At 38.7% G+C, this 16,296-nt stretch overlaps 1 protein-coding gene across 1 annotated transcript in view; it reads right to left on the bottom strand.

The window, feature by feature from the left end:
• DGKI (diacylglycerol kinase, iota) overlaps nucleotides 1-15,974 on the bottom strand; it is a 121,013-nt gene extending 105,039 nt beyond the window's left edge. The window contains 5 exon segments of the mRNA XM_010179049.1: nucleotides 5,361-5,477; nucleotides 6,022-6,093; nucleotides 12,070-12,135; nucleotides 13,070-13,126; nucleotides 15,957-15,974. Of these exon segments, the coding sequence (XP_010177351.1) occupies nucleotides 5,361-5,477; nucleotides 6,022-6,093; nucleotides 12,070-12,135; nucleotides 13,070-13,126; nucleotides 15,957-15,974 (330 nt within the window).
• Between the last annotated feature and the right edge of the window lie 322 nt (nucleotides 15,975-16,296).

Genomic DNA, 16,296 nt, shown 5'->3' with positions numbered 1-16,296 from the left:
CAAACTGAATTGTTAACATTTAAGGATTTGGGCAAGGGGAATGTTTGTGGGGATTTTGTTTTTAAATAATATCATTTAATTACATGAAAGAAAACCAACCTATAAAACTGCTTGTATTTTTGCAGAACTTATTAAAATAGAACTTGCACCAAAGCTATTCTCCAGGCTGGCAATAGCCTGCTCAGTGATACTGAACCACAAAGGTGTTCTGGTGTGATAAGAACCGTCCAAAAGGGATTAATTTTTTTTTTTTTTAATTATTCTAATTCAGTAACTGAAGTCATACCTGCAGGAAACACTATCCCTTTCCATACGATTGAAATAATTTATTATAGGAAATACTGTAAATATTTTCTCAGTATTTCAACTCTTAGTCTAGCAGTCACTGCAAAATAAAGCAACACAGAATTGGAAGGAAGTTTATTGATTTATTTTTTTCTGGCTTCAAGAAGGGATAAAGATCCACTCAGTTCATCCAAAAGTTTATTTCTGTCCTGACCTTATTCAAAAGTGTATCACTAATGAAAAAAAGTCAATGACCAGATATCACAAAATCTGTAAGTAGTGATGTCTGTCATTAATCCTGCTTGCTAAACAACATTAACAAGAACAGCTACTAGATCCTGCTTAATACCTAACAACCACTTCCATAATATCAATCTGGTACAACGCACCAGATATGGAAGTTAATGTTTCCACATCTCTGAGAAGTTGAGGAAAAAACTATCTAACTCAAGTATGTGAAGACATTGTCCTTTTTCACCCAAACCAAGAGAAACCTGATATAGAGTATAAGGTCCCAAGTATTTTGTCACCTCTCAACATTCCTTGTGAACGAGGATATAGTCATGCCTTGGTGCTTACTGAAAATAATGAAGACAAGATGGCTCTGCAGAGTAGTTACAGGACATTCAGCCTTTTTGACCATATCACTTAACAAAGTATGCGTACTCTTCCCTACTCTGATACAAAGTGATCTTGAAAGCGTGATAAACCACAAAGACTGCACTGACTATGAAAGTGTATTGGAAAGACTCCATGGTCTTTCATTGCCCTACCTCACTAGTCAGATTGACTGTAGACAGGTCTTTATGTCAGTATAAAGGCATAGGATACTACTCTTAAAGTTTCCTTCCTTGGGGGCCTCAGCCTTGTTCCTTAGCCATTCTCTGCTGAAGGATTCTCCTTGGAGTGGGGCAAAACACAAGACAGAGAAAAGAACCTAGTCTACCTGCAGTCCTGGCAATGGTCTGCTGAAAGGTCATGGGCGTATCAAGTCTTTTGCCAGTGCTTCAGTCTCTCCAGGTGTAAAATCCAGAATACTTATCCTACTGGTAAAGTGCAGTGAATTCTGCTGGCATATTGTAGTCAGTAACTCAAGTTAGGTGTTATATTAGTCAAGTACTTAACTGTACCTCTGGAATAAGAACTGTAATTTTTATTCTACATCCACAATAGATGGACCTAAGCCCAATGCCTTTCTTCTGGAAAGGATAAAGACAGTTCAGTAAAATCCTAACTAATTTTAAAATAATTATTTAAAGAATGTTCAAATGTAGTTGTTATTAAATCCCATTATAACATGTCTTTTTTCTTGCCTATGGGTGGAAAGAGGCATACAACTATATTAGAGAAAGTTTTAGTCTAAGCCTCCATTCATTACTATAATGATATTCATTTCCACACTCAAAAAGACACTAAAATGTGCTATGTCACAACTGTTATTCCACCTTTTTTTAATGCATGCCTACACCTATAGTGTTAAGAGAATCTAAAGCTTCACTAGGGTGATTGCAACTGCTTGTCCATAGCATAAGAAAGGCAAAAAAGCTGCTTAAACATACACAGGTTCTCTTTGCAAACATGCAGAAGAATAACAGCCAAGAGTAATCATCAGTGTTTGCACACTGAACTGAAGAAATGGATGCATACTACCTTGTCCATATAACAAGGTGATGAGTATTTTATAAGCATATAATGTTATTCAGCAATGTACCTGATAGCAAATCATACCTTTAAATGGGCACCATATGCAAATCCTAATTTGCCTCTAGAGAGGAAACCTCTCCTTTGTGGATGTCAGTTTGGCCATCTTCAAAAAGAGATTTTTGGTATTATTGCATAGTCACTATAGTTCTCGGCAAGCTTAGCTAGATGAACTGAAGAATTGGAGTCCTTCTATGGAGTTGGGTGGTGTGAAGGACACAGACTATCTCAAGCAAATCCAATGGACTCTTTCAATCTTCTCCTTTATAACATTTTAGCCTTCGTTCTCATAGGCTTTAGCATGCTGGGTTTCAAATAACTTAATGAAAAGCCTCTAGAAAGGTCAATCTTGACCAACTTCTGGCTGCTCACAAACCACCATCAGACAAGCCAGCTGCACTCAGCAATTGAGGAAATAAAGAAATAAACCCAGAAATATAAAATTCACTAGTAATTTTTCAAGGTCCTCAAAGGAAGAGAAGAAAACACCATGATTACTCACCTTGAACAGAAAAAAAATTGATTTGTAAAGTTACTGCCTTTGCCTTCCCAAACAGAAGATACACTAAATCAGTAAGTGCATCAGCCAGAGTCTCCTTATTATCCACTTTTCTCCCACAGCGTAAGCATATAGCAAATCCATTCCTAGAGCTAACATCACTTGGGCTACCAAACCTCACCTATAACAAAATACCACCAGTCAAGCTAGGAGATGGAAGTGATTTGAACCCCAGGAAATCAGAGCTGGTATCAAAGTGCCACTAACACAGTACAGGAACACTGGTAATCAGTAAAGAAGTTACTGAAGTGGCTCACACATTATGAACAACATGGAATAGGTATCAAGAGTTTTCCATTCATATAAATGGGTCATTACACACAGGGCTACCACCAATCCTAAAGCTATTTGAACCATTCTGAATGTTCTTCATCTTGCAATCAATTGCTTGCAAGAAGCAAAAGCTCCCCATTTCAAATGTAGGTTGTCAGCAGAGATTTGTCCTTAACCAATTAGACCATGATGCTTTACTATCACAGTGGTGCTGGTAATCAGAAGGGGAGTGTGCTCTTTATTCAAGCTCAATATTTGAAAGGTGGTGACCCATGTTGTAGAAAAAAAGCATGGAAAAACATTATTGTAGCAATAAAAAGAAAAAGAAAAATTAAAAATCAGAGCAAGATTTTGCTACAAAAAGCCATCTTATTTGCTTAAAAGAAATAACCAGCAAACAGGATGAAGGTACCACTAAACTCAATTTCATATGAGTAGGGAATTCAGTTCGGGAGTTGCCTGTGACCAATTTAAGTAGTTAATTAGAGCTGAGGAAATATTTTATAATGAAAAAGCTTCTAGCCAAGTTTATTCTGATTGTGGAATACGTGATAAATAGATTGCTGGCTACACATTTATTTACTATCTGAAATTACAAAAATTTGTGAATATAGTGTTTGTATTCTGCAGATGGAATGCAGTGAATATTTCACAGTGTTTACCAAACGTGCATATAGGGTGAAGAGGAATATAATACACAGAAGCAGAGCTGGCCAGAAACAGCAGGAGAGGAGAAAATATTTCCTAAAAGAAAGAGATAATTAAGAAAACAAAACTTCTGCCAAAAATCTGAAAACACATCTAAAAGACGTGTCAGTATTTTTTAAAGCAATAAGGATGCATTCCCCAGAACTAATACTGCACAACAGGTGCTGTTAAGAAGTTTCACGGAAATATGCCCATTTTCTGTGCTAAATACAATTTTGATCTAATGCTTCAGTAACTCAGGTTTAAGGTCTCTGCATGCTACTGACGATGAATTTCAAGGTCTTGAGATGTGATGGAAAAGGAGTATTGGATCAAAGTATTTCCTCTCCACTCATGGCTCAGGCACACAAAGCTAACAGATACTTTCTTTTAGTAGAACATTTTAAATATCTACCAAATACCACAGAGGTGCTGAAAGTTGGTCGAAGGCCTCAAACAGATTCTTCATCAAGAGATGAAAAAAGATTTCTCTGGAGGAGGCTAGAGTAAAACTTAGTGTGGGGAAAAAAAAAATACAAGTGCCAAAGAAACTTTTTCTTCAGAATGAAAGTGGCTATGAATCTTGCCTACTCTGTCTGGACCTAAAGGAGAAATAGTGGTCTCTTCGGTTTACTTTTTGATTATTCTATACATATATTTCCCCTTTGTCCCTCCCTGCCTTGTCTTTAATATCCAGTTTGTTAGAAGTGCTATTCATGCACAAATCTGACAGTCATATCCATATACTGGAACCAAAAACTGGGCAGTGTCACAACTTAGGTCTTTTTTCCAGTTTCATGGGACTAATTTTGTCCTAGTGCCTTGCCTACAGCAACTTAAGCTTCTTGTTAACAACTAGGATACAGTCAGAAAGCCCTGTGTCACTTCCCAAGGATGGACACACTCACGTTAAGAACTGCACATCACAACTCTATAAAACCAGCATTCCTGTCAATGGAGAAAAACTACATGAAATCTTGAGCGGGGAGTTTCAATAACCCAAACACTATTCGAGGAAAAAAAAAAAACCCCAACCAAACAACGAAAGCCAACACATCAAACAACTTGTTTCGGTGCTTCCAAAAAAAAAAAAAAAAACCAACAACAAAACTTCTACCAGCATTTTTTACTCCATGATATGTTCAGTGTTTGTTTTTTTCTTCCTTTCAGTTCAATCTGAAGTAAAAACAGACTGTCAAATAAAAAAATACTTCTTGCATGATGGGAATCTCCTTATAATTTTTGGCCAGCTCTCTTTTGGATACCTTTTCTCCCTATTGTGTTCACCAGTGAATTAGCCAGACATATCACACACGTTACAAAAACTTTGAAGTCTAATGCTTGTTACCTGCAACTATATGAGCACATGGGCTTACTGCTCACACTCAGCAAGCACTGATGTAAATAAGAAACAATTGCTTAAATGTCCATTGATGGCAAATTCAGAGGGATGCCAGTCCAGCCAGTCAATTCTTACTGCAGTTCAAGTGAATGTTTGCAAATAGATTTTCCCTCTATTTGCTCAGCTCTATTTAATGAAACATGCTTGGCTGTCTACAACACAAGGGATTTCTTGCATTATGCTCACTGAACTCACAGTTAGAGGAACAAACCTGAGCTGGATTTGCTCAGAACAGAAGTCATGTATGTTGCTAATTGTTGCAAACAGGGAAATCTACTGAAGGGTTGGATGGAGGGGCAGGAAGATACGGGTTCATCATTACCATGGATGTATGCTGGGTTTCAGGGATAGAGACAGGGTTGAACAAGCATGCCTTAGGAGTACCGAGCGGTGAAGCCAGGCTGGCCCTGTGCAGCCATACAGCTTCCGAAACAGACATCAGCATGCAGTTACCTGAGGTTTCTTCACCTTAATGATCCAGGTGGGAGGCACAATGACAGCAGCGTGAGCCCCCAGGGAACATGGCTCCTCAATGTGATGTAGCATGAAACAGGTGACTTTGTTATGAAACTGGAAGAGAAGAAAAGTGTAGTCAATAAAGAGGCCAAGAAAGACAAAGGGGAAGTATAGAGAGGAAGAAGTGTGATGATACAAAAACTGAAGCAACGTTCCAAACTCCATCATCTTCAAGTCCTTCAAATCATAGAATTTTATGAACATGTAACAAAATATCATCTTCCCTAGCCATGCCTTCTTACAAAAAAAAAAAACTAAAACCAAAAAAACCCCAGTCACTCCTACATAAACTGAGATCACAGATGGAAGACCACAACCTACTTTGATTAAGCTATATTTATTAAGAGCCCATTGAGCTAGCAGTGGCAGGGCATTGACGGGAGGTAGCCAGTGACTATGCTGAGCAGCAAGACTCTTCTCCTAGAGGACTCATGCCAGCCAGAAGAAGTTATGACGTCTTTGAGCAAAAGGAACCAAAATGGCAAAACTGGGAGTGATTCACACAGAGGGAACCCTAAGAGCCAGGAAAAATGAAAGTGTTTGCAACACGGCCACTCAGTGAAGCTGCTACCAGTCTACCCGAGTATTTTTCACTTACCGCCAGCTTGCACCAGGAACAACTGATGGCCACAATCTCTTTACTATGGAAGGAGAATTTCTGCTGAAAGCCCTAGAATAAGCAGGTAAAAAAGCATTACATTTCTCCTGACTACAAGAAAATTTACACCTTTAACTCTTGCCAAGTGACTGTGCTAGACTAAATCCATTCACTGAAGTCAGATACCTTGATTCAGCCTGAAAGCTCTTGGACACCAAACAGATTTTTGAGGGATAAAAACAATGATGGCATGAATCTTAGAGAAGGTTCTTCAACTGGGGCATTTTCACACACACACTTTTAAAACACTTCTCCAATTTTTTATGCTTTTTCTTAGATTTTTGCAGTTAAAAACAGAGAAAGAAGAAAGAGAGAAGGAATGACTGTTTTAATGGATTTCTAGAGACCTGACAGATTCAGATTTTCTGTTGAACAAGACATTCTCTAATTGCAGTCTTGTTTGCTCTAAATATAAACAAGGTTTTGATTTTTTTTTCTTCCCCCCCCTCCCCCCTTTTTTTTTTAAATACAGAATGGAATCAACTACAATGACTGTGTTGAAATGTTCTGATTGGGAAATTAAGTTCATTGTTTTATTGAGCTGGGTCAGATTGAAATCTTTTCGGTAAATTCCAAAAAAACCAAGATGATCTGATTCAGGTCAAACAGACAAAAGAAATTATTTCTTTATAGCTTTAAAGAGAAAAAAGCCCACCATTACCAGCAAATATGAGATATGAGATATTATCCTCCCACAGAACAGTTTCATTTTGTAGAATGCAATTTCAGCAGACATACCACTTTACCCTAAATTCTAAGGCTGGAAAAGATCATTGGGTCATATACAGCTTTCTTGCATATAACAAAGGCAACAAATGGTAAGTTACAACCTAAAAATTTATGTTCAGTTAAAGCTTATTTTATCCAGAGAAAGAAATTATGTGGGTTGATACCTGCAGAGATAGAAAGTCCAGAAATTCATTGAACAGTTTGTCATAGTCACCTTCACTGCTTAGATTGCAGATTTGCAGACATCTGGATTCTTTATATACCACTTCTATCAAGCCTCTCTACTACATTAAGTAGCCCGTCACCTCCCAAAATTTTCCAATTTGATCTCTCTACCAAGTCATGAATTTGTGAGCCAGTTTTCTTTTACTTAAGTCTCCTACACACTAGGAAATGCCCAAGACTCAATGCAAAAAGTTATAATCTGATTTAGTAACATCTTGCAGGACATTCCCTCACTGTTTCTACAATTAAGATCCTCCTTATCCTAGCTGTTGTGGAAAGGAATGGGAAGATGGACACCTGAAGGAAAAACAAGCCTATTAGTGCTCAGTGCAATAGCAATGTCAAGCACACCAAGAAGAAGAATTAGATGGACAACTGAAAATCCATCCAGAGATGTACCCATCTTGTTTAAGTGAGGGATTGAGCTACAATCTGTCCATACGTGATAGCTGAAGACAGCCCTATCAGTACTCTGAAGAGAAGGAGGCTTTCCCTGTCTGCCCGCCTTGCATAAGTGCACATTGCAGCGACTTCTTCAGGTGTCTCCAGCATGTCAGATGGACCACACCACTAAGGCCTACTCTGAAACAGGCTCGTGTCACCTCTTTTCTTTTTAATTGTTCCTTTAATGCCTCAGGTTTTACGTTCAGAGAAATTCAAAGAGTATATTTTTCATAATGATAGTGATTTGGCATATTAAGGTTTAGTAATGGAGTGTGGTCAAATGGCTTCAGAAAGAAAAGTTGGTCAGCTGCTTCTGACTGAGCAGATTTAGTCTGCCATTCAGTGTGGGCATAAGAACAACCAGAGTGATAGTACATACAGTACGAGTGCTGGAACGGAGGTCTGACACTAAACAAAAAGCTCTATTCTCATTCACTTACTCCAGTGTTTCTTAATGTTTCTCACAAATCTCATTCTTTCATGTCCCAAACTACATGAAAAAAAAATATTTCACTCCCTCAATGGGCACAAAATGTTTTGGTTTATTCTACTTTGTAACAAGCAGGGGAGAAATTCTCCTCTCCCAAAACTTCCACTAATAAAACCAAGCATTCAGTACATTAATTCTACAGCCCATCGGGTGTATTTTAAACATATGGACTGAGCAGCTTGTCTGGTTCTGGATGGATCATTTTTCATTTCTTCAGTAAGACATTTGGCTTTGAGGAAATCATTAGAGAAAATGATAGAGCAATAAAAACATATTAATGGTAAGTAGCAATAAAACACCACTTTTCTAGCTCCAATTGCTTTACAAATGTGAGCTAATTCTTCCTAAGGATACATATTTGAGGTAAGACAGCAGTTATTCGAAAGCTAGCTTTACAAATAAAGGAACTGACGGAATAAAGTGATGTACTGCAGGTCACAGTGAGATTTGATGAGGACTATCACGTTGAAACGCTGGAGCCCCCCCTTATCCACCAGAAATCATCTCTTCTGCCTTCCCTCAATGAGAAGGACAAGTAAAATCCAGCTAACTTGTTCCTGGGTCATGCAAGCAGGTCTTCTGCACAGATTTAGAGATTTTTAGGATAGAAAATTTCACCTCTGTGAGAATATTAGCCTAACAGCACCTGATCAGCCCTGACTCACTGCACGACACTGCAACTCCTGCACAACACACGAAATCCCATGCTGTGAGCTGCTTCTGTGGAAATAAACAGTTGTGCATACCAGAGGAGGAAAAGAGCACCTGAACCCCCAACTTGCATTGGTGATTACGATCTGTCTAAATAATTGGGATCAAAGTCCGCATTAGTGTAGAGACACATGCACACAAACACAGCATATTGGTATTACTAGCTCCAACATGTTTTGGTTATATTCTCAACTTCATCGTTAAAGAATATTTTCATGTCAGTGTTAGGACTAAAACTATTTTAATTTTAGCACGTTTTCTTATTATATTTATTCTCTTTCTAATGCTCTCAGAAACATTCCAATACAACATTACTGTAGGAGAACCGGGTTTAAATACGATTCAGATACACACACCAATAGAAGCACTTGGATGGTGATCTCTGCTAAAATAAGAATGAGAATTGCCTTTCAGCTACTAGAAATTTCAAACCTACTATTATATGCAGAGAAATAGACAGCTATTCATCTATCCACAGGCCTTTAAAGGGATGAGTAACAAAGAGACTGACCCTGTAGCTCCATACTGCATGCATATAGTGGACACGCTGCTTTGGACACCACAGAAAGTAAAAAAAGAAATAAAATGACTGTTTAGTGTGATGGTCCAGATGCATTCTCAGTCTCAGAAACTCTCTAAGTCACTGGTTACTAGAGATAGATGAAGAAGGGATCACTCTGCTTTCATCCTTAAGCTTCTATTACAGCACAGTCATGGACTGGATGCTGAGCCACATGGTCTGAACATATTTATATTATGTCAAGAAAAAAAAGGAAAAAAAATCCCAATTTCTCTGATGATCCCAGGTAACAAACAGCTAAATAGCAGCTAAAAGCTACAAAACTCTCTATTTTCCACTCTGCAAGAGAAAGAAACTAATTCTTGAACATAGTGTATGGTGTAGAGAATGTGGTTTGGAAGCATTTATTTACCATCTCTTCCTACACAAGAGATATGAAGCATTAGAAAACATTAGTGACAGGTTTGAAAATTAAAATGTGGTTCTTCTCACAGTATGTAGTTAAGTTTGGAAATTCCTTGCTAAAGGATGTTGCAAATGCTACAAGTTTACATGAAATTCAAAAAGCAACTAAACATCACAGGAGAGAAAATTATTGTAAGCAGTTAAATATAAAGTCATCACTCCTGGAAATTCATGTGACAGAAATGCTTCAAAGTCAGGAGACTGTTTTGGGGATGCAACACTAGACACCTGCCCTGTCTTACACTTTTCCGTAATAAGCCACTGTTGACTACTGGGCTCAAAGGTACTTTGCCTTAAGAGATACGGTCATCCTTTTATTACAGTCTCCAGATCCAAAAAGAGGGGAACTGTCACAGAAAGTAGACAGAAATAGACCATTTTGTTCCACTGCACTCCGTAAGATTTTGAGAAAGACTTTCCAGGTCCTCTTCCCTGGCACTGATTTCTGCATATAGTACTTTTGCAGTACAGCAGTAAAATCATGCCTGGGGAGGCAAAGAGAACTGAAGCCTAGAAGTATAAGCTGTAACTGCATTAGCAAGTAACATGTACGAGTGGGAGTACAGACTCCGCTGGTACTGAGGACACAATACACAAGGATGTTCAGAGACTTTTACTTTGGACTAGCTGTAGCATGGCCCTGTGGACCGAGTGTCCATTAGTAGCTGCAGAGTGTTAGAACAGTTCCTTTCATGTAAGTTTAGTCTAAAAGGAATTCAGTTCATTTGCTGCAAGACTGCTTCATGTGTGAACCATGGAAAGTAATGACAATCAGGAAAATTCCTTCAAACTGCACTTCTGATCTAAGGTGAAACACTGACACAGACCTCTGTTCTCCAGCTCTTAGGAAGGATCAGCCGTGGCACAGAAGGCACATAAAATATAAAGCCATGCTAAGGATGTTGGGGAGCATTAATTCCTTTTCACTGGCTTATGATGTGAAGCATGAGATAGAAATAAACATTTAGGATATACCTACTTTCCTTACTCAAATTATTATTAGTGATCATTAAAGTATTTAACTATCCAAATCCAGCCACAGAATAAGACTAATATTACACAACAGTGAGATCTACCAGAATCATTAGGTATTCCATGAATAATAGGTTCTTTAATTGCTTTAAATTTACTGCAGTTCCATTTCAATGATAGTTCCCTTTTTCTTGCATGACAAGAGAATATAAAAGATGGTTCTCATGGAGGTATAAGAAATGTAACAGCGGAGCATGAGTCAGACAAGTATTGTGCTGAAATAGGAGACTGTTTGCCCAACAAATATAATGGGATTTTTTTTTCTTGTTATCATTTTCCCCTAATCTTTTCTGTTTCTTGACACAGAAAAACTGTACTACAATACAATTCTTATTTAAGGGGAAAACTGTGATTTCCTCTGAACTTCAGGACTGACAGGAATGTTAGGATGGACTGGTCACTTTGGCCACGTGAATGTACCCAGCACAGGTTTTGATATGATAGGCAGCAAGTAGTCCCACTGCAAAAATCAACTCCCAGTATCTCTAGGGAAGATCTAGGCCAAATTGGCCTAGGAAGAAGGCAGTATCACTGCAGAATCATACCATAAGAACACTGCATGTGAAGTGCCCTGCTGCACTGCTCATACACTACTTGCTATAAAAAGGCATCATATTTTAATTACATGTCTTGTTGCAGCTGGTAGCTGGTGATCTACATCAGTATCCAGATACAAATCTGATTTTCCCCTGACTTAAGTGCTGTACCATGGAGATGAGACACAGTCTTTCTTACTAGTTGATGTTAAGAGGGAGGAAAAAGCATAATTAGTGCTAGAGAAAGGACATTAATCCCTTGTGTTAATTTAATTTTTAAATATCAACAGATTTCAGGGGTTCATAATATGTCAGAAGAAAGGTCTTCAGTAGCTAAGGTACTTATTTTATAGCTTTTTAGAAATAAACTTTTACAATCTACGCAGCAGAATAAATATGAAACAGTCTCACAAATCTTAGAGTCTGCCAGGGCAGAAAGAAAGCAAGAGTCTTTCTTTTTCCAGAAGCTAGAAAAATAGGCCACCACAAGTTTGGCACAGGGGACAGCAGTACAAAAATGCCATATCAGCACAGGGTTAGCTTAATGAAGAAGGAAGCTCAAGGAGCCAGAGCCTTCCTCCTCCTCATTTTCATCAGCCAGTGCAGCACTACGTCTCAGGACACGCAATGTACTCATTCCTGCAGATGCAGCTGCCTTTTCTCTTCCCACATGTGAATCAGGGCTGATACCACTCAATGCATCAGGTTTGTCATCAGCCCTTAAGAAAGACCAAGTGTTTAAGACAGAAAAATTTCAGTGACTAGAAGGACCTACTGACTACACTGAATCCCTAAATGTCCAGCATCCTGCTTGTGCTGCACGGAAAAAATCTTACCTTTCCACACTGCTTACATTTCCCTTCCTGCCTCCGCCTGTGCACCCAGTGGTGTCGGACAAAGTTCTGCAAATGAAGGACAAAAAAAATACATTGTAAGAAGCAATGACAGCTTGCATTCAAAGGTACCATCTGTGTAAAACTAGTTTACAGACAAATAAAAGGTCTCTTCAGCCAATGCAACCATTTCTGGAGCAAAATGCAGCCGTCCCCATGGGAACCCCAGACACAACCAAAACTGCAGTAGGAATAAGGACAAGATAGTGTTCTTTAACCATATTGAAATATGTCTAGAACTACCTCTCAGCACTCTTCTACAAAAGGAAGAAAGTTCATTATGTGATGCAGAGAAAATCATCACCTAAATACAGAGCACAGACATGCCCAAACACTGCTGTGTTCAGCCACAATGCAGGGCAGTTGTGGTTTAGGGCCGGGACAAGGGCCCTGCTCCATCCTGCTTGGAAATAGAGCCTTAATACCCCCAAAATCCCAAGTCAATGCAGGAAAAGCGAAAGAAGGGAGGAGGGAACAGTCATTGAAGCAGTGTTTTCTCAAAACCATACAGGTCTTGAATGTTTGATTTTTTTATTTTATTTTTTTTTTTTTACTAACAAAAATCTTAGGACACTACAGTTACTTCTAAAAAAATGGGAAATGCAATTGGAAGAAAAGGGAAGCAGAGAAAATAAAAAAATATTTGTTCAGAAGTCAGGAAGAAAAAAAATAAATGCTACCACCCAGAAAAAAAAAGACAGACTAGCTGAATGAATGGAAAAAAGAGACAACAGAAAGATGAAAGGGTTTCTGTCAGTGTAAGTAATGGAGTGCTTCAGCTAGAATCCATTTCACATTTATTCTGGGGAGGAGAACATGTCCCACAGGGAACCAATACTATGTCTAAGACTACTCTGAATCTAAAAGCACTGCTGCAGCTCCACACCATGTGAATCAGCACACAAATAAAATGAAAAGCAATTGTAATTTGTCCATTACTTACTTCTCTTGGAGATCTGGAGCCTCCTTCTCGGAAAGTCGGTTTGCAGCGAAAATTAATCTAGCATTAAAATAAAGCTGTTAGAACTGAAAGTGAGCCGAAAGAGAATTTATTTCAATATGTTGATCTGGGCCAGACTTCCAAAATATTTATTATCTATTAAAATATCAGCTTTGCTAGCTGAACAAAGTAACTTACCTGGATACCAGAAAATCTCTTCTCATATGCCATAATAATTCTTCTTGCTAGATTTCTACACAGCCCTCATCTTCGCTAGTTCCATTATTGCCTGCTCAGTACAACTATTTAAATTGTCTCCTCCTTGCCTAGAAGGAAACTGCTTCATCTATTTTTTTTCTGAAGATCATTTGCAACCAAAGCATACTTGAAGCTGACGTCTCAAAAGTTAACAAGAGCTTGAAATCTAAATCTGTAAGAACTTTTTGCACATTCCAGCTCTAAGTTTTCATATACAAAATCTATGGGGAAATCTTCCTTCACATGAAGAATTGAGGAAATTACCCTAAACTTCTACCTTTTGCTTAGATCAGACTGCTTTTAGTCACCTCCCCAAACACAGACCACTTGGGGAGCATTGTACTGCTTCATGCAGCGGTGTTGCCTCCTTCAAAAGGGAGAGGAAAGAGAAAGAGGACAACAGTAGCATCCATAAACAGAAAACATTTTTAGGAAAGTGAAGAGAAAAAGCATTTAACAAACAAGGGAGTCCTACAAGAAAAACCCAAAATCTTTTAGAAAAGAAAAATCAATAGAAATAAGGACAGAGAGGGCATAGAAAGGAAAAAATATACTGAAAAGAGAGGCATGGGAAAAGGCCAAAGGATATATGAGGTAAGCATATACTAACTGCAACAGATTCAAGCTTAAGCTGACTAGTGTTCAATAAATCAAATGCTTAAGGATACCGCACACTTATGTTTTAGTCATGAAGGCAGAATGATTGAGTTTCCCCAAATTCAAATACAACCTTTCCCATAGAAATAAGTTCCTCCCTCCTTTAACAACAGTCTTTGAAATAATAGCTCAAGGGACAGGGAGATGGGAAAAAAATACTTAAGAAATAAAAGCCACAGCAATATTAGTCTTCCTCCATTGCTCCTCACCTGGAATTGCAATTCGCTGTTTCACTGTTGAGTCGTGGCAGGCTGGAAAGACCCCCATTCTACTCACAAGTTACAGCTTTTTCAGAAAGGCCCAAGCAAAAGAATTATGTACCAGTTTTAAACTCCATAGTGTTTAAAGAGAGATGCAGACTTTATAACAACCCTCTGCCAAGAGGTAAATTTCATGGTTGCCAGAATGGCATAAACAAGCCCAACAGAATGGGTTTTATTAAGTGCTCATTTGCTCCGGCTGGCAATGCCACCAGCTCACTGGGCTATGAGGAGTCAGCACTGCTGCTGATGAAGGAAGTCATGAAAAATTCACTGGTAACATTTTGTGCTAAAGTGTGTGCAAATGCTAATTTCACAGTGGGTAAGAGCATCGGGGGTGGAAATGGTACCTCTCCAACTTGGTATTATGGCAATCACTGTGACATTTGTCAACACAAGTCCAAATACTTGGAAAGGAAAAACACTTTCCAAAGGGTTGCTGCTATAAATTTGTTATGCATCAACTTCTCTTATGGAGAGCAACATTGCAAAACACATAAGAGTGAAAATGAAGCTCTAATGAAATCAATGGGAAAATTCCCACTTTCGTTTCTTTACGCATATCCTACCAAAAAAGAAAAACAGTGGGGGGAAATTTTGTCAACACATTAACATAATGAAGCACAATGAAGAAGAATCACTGATGGGAAGAGAACCGAGTGATAAATCTTAGATATCCTATAGGCACTTGGGGGTAAGGAGAGCTCGTTGAAGAAACCAAGAAGCAGGACAGATGCTCACAGAAATAATGGTGCTATAAAGAACAGGTTTGATGTTTTCCATTTTAAAAACAAGAACTTAATTTCTGAGATTCTGATGACAAAACAGTACAGTCTAGTAAACACAGTGAAAAATGTTCATAGTAACATCTTACGCTGTATTGCTCACAACAAATATATCTGTCATAAAATGAATTGTGCTGGGTTTAGTTGAAGAATTTTGAAAAGCCAATTTTGCGCATGAAAGGATACTGCATTTTCTAGCTTCAGTTTTCAATCTAGAAGTAGAGGGAAATTATTTTTTAATCATAAAAATTGTGAAAGCATTCTGAGAGTTTTTTTGGTGGTTTTTTTAATGACTCACAAGGTTTGAAGAAATAAATTTTTTAAAATAAGCTGGAAGGGCTACAAAGATGATCAAGGGAGTGGAGCATCTCCCTTATGAGGAGCGGCTGAGGGAGCTGGGTCTCTTTAGTTTGCAGAAGAGGAGACTGAGGGGAGACCTCATTCATGTTTATAAATATTTAAAGGGTGAGTGTCACGAGGATGGAGCCAGGCTCTTCTCGGTGACAAACAATGATAGGACAAGAGGTAATGGGCACAAGCTGGAACACAGGAGGTTCCACTTAAATTTGAGAAGAAACTTCTTCTCAGTGAGGGTGACAGAGCACTGGAACAGGCTGCCCAGAGAGGTTGTGGAGTCTCCTTCTCTGGAGACATTCAAAACCCGCCTGGACGCCTTCCTGTGCAACCTCATCTAGGCGTTCCTGCTCCAGCAGGGGGATTGGACTAGATGATCTTTTGAGGTCCCTTCCAGTCCCTAACATTCTGTGATTCTGTGATTCTGTGAATTTTAAGTCAACTTTTAAACAAATATATTGTCAAAACAGCTATAAGAACCTACTTTGGCTAACAGTGTTTTCCAGACTGAAACCTCAGTGAAAGAATTAAATGAGTGTAGTCCGCGTTAGGCTCCAGAAGATGGCAATGTCTCACCTTCTCTAGCTGCTCCATGCACGCATTGTGGACCACGATCTTGCAGGCAGCACACTTCCTCCGCAGAGCAGATTTCTGCAAGAGGAAAGGGAGACGGGCACGCATGGAGGTGTGCTATTCCCAGAAAGAAAAAATTAGCTGTGAAACAGGAGATATTTCTCTCCTTATGCAACATATTTTTGCCTCTCTTCATGCTCTCAATCGTTTTGTATATTGAAAAAGGTCTGAAGCTCTTCCAGTTAAGAATCAGCCTTCATGAAAGACAGAGCCACAGTACTCCAGCTTGTGAACCAGAAGTAAAAGGCTCCCTTTAGGTAGCAAGTGGGGCTCTTACAGTGTA

Source organism: Mesitornis unicolor, unplaced genomic scaffold, assembly GCF_000695765.1.
Source record: "Mesitornis unicolor isolate BGI_N332 unplaced genomic scaffold, ASM69576v1 scaffold11212, whole genome shotgun sequence".
Taxonomy (NCBI): domain Eukaryota; kingdom Metazoa; phylum Chordata; class Aves; order Mesitornithiformes; family Mesitornithidae; genus Mesitornis; species Mesitornis unicolor.
The sequence above is the reverse complement of the archived record's forward strand: the minus strand, read 5'-3'. Positions and strand labels throughout refer to the sequence as shown.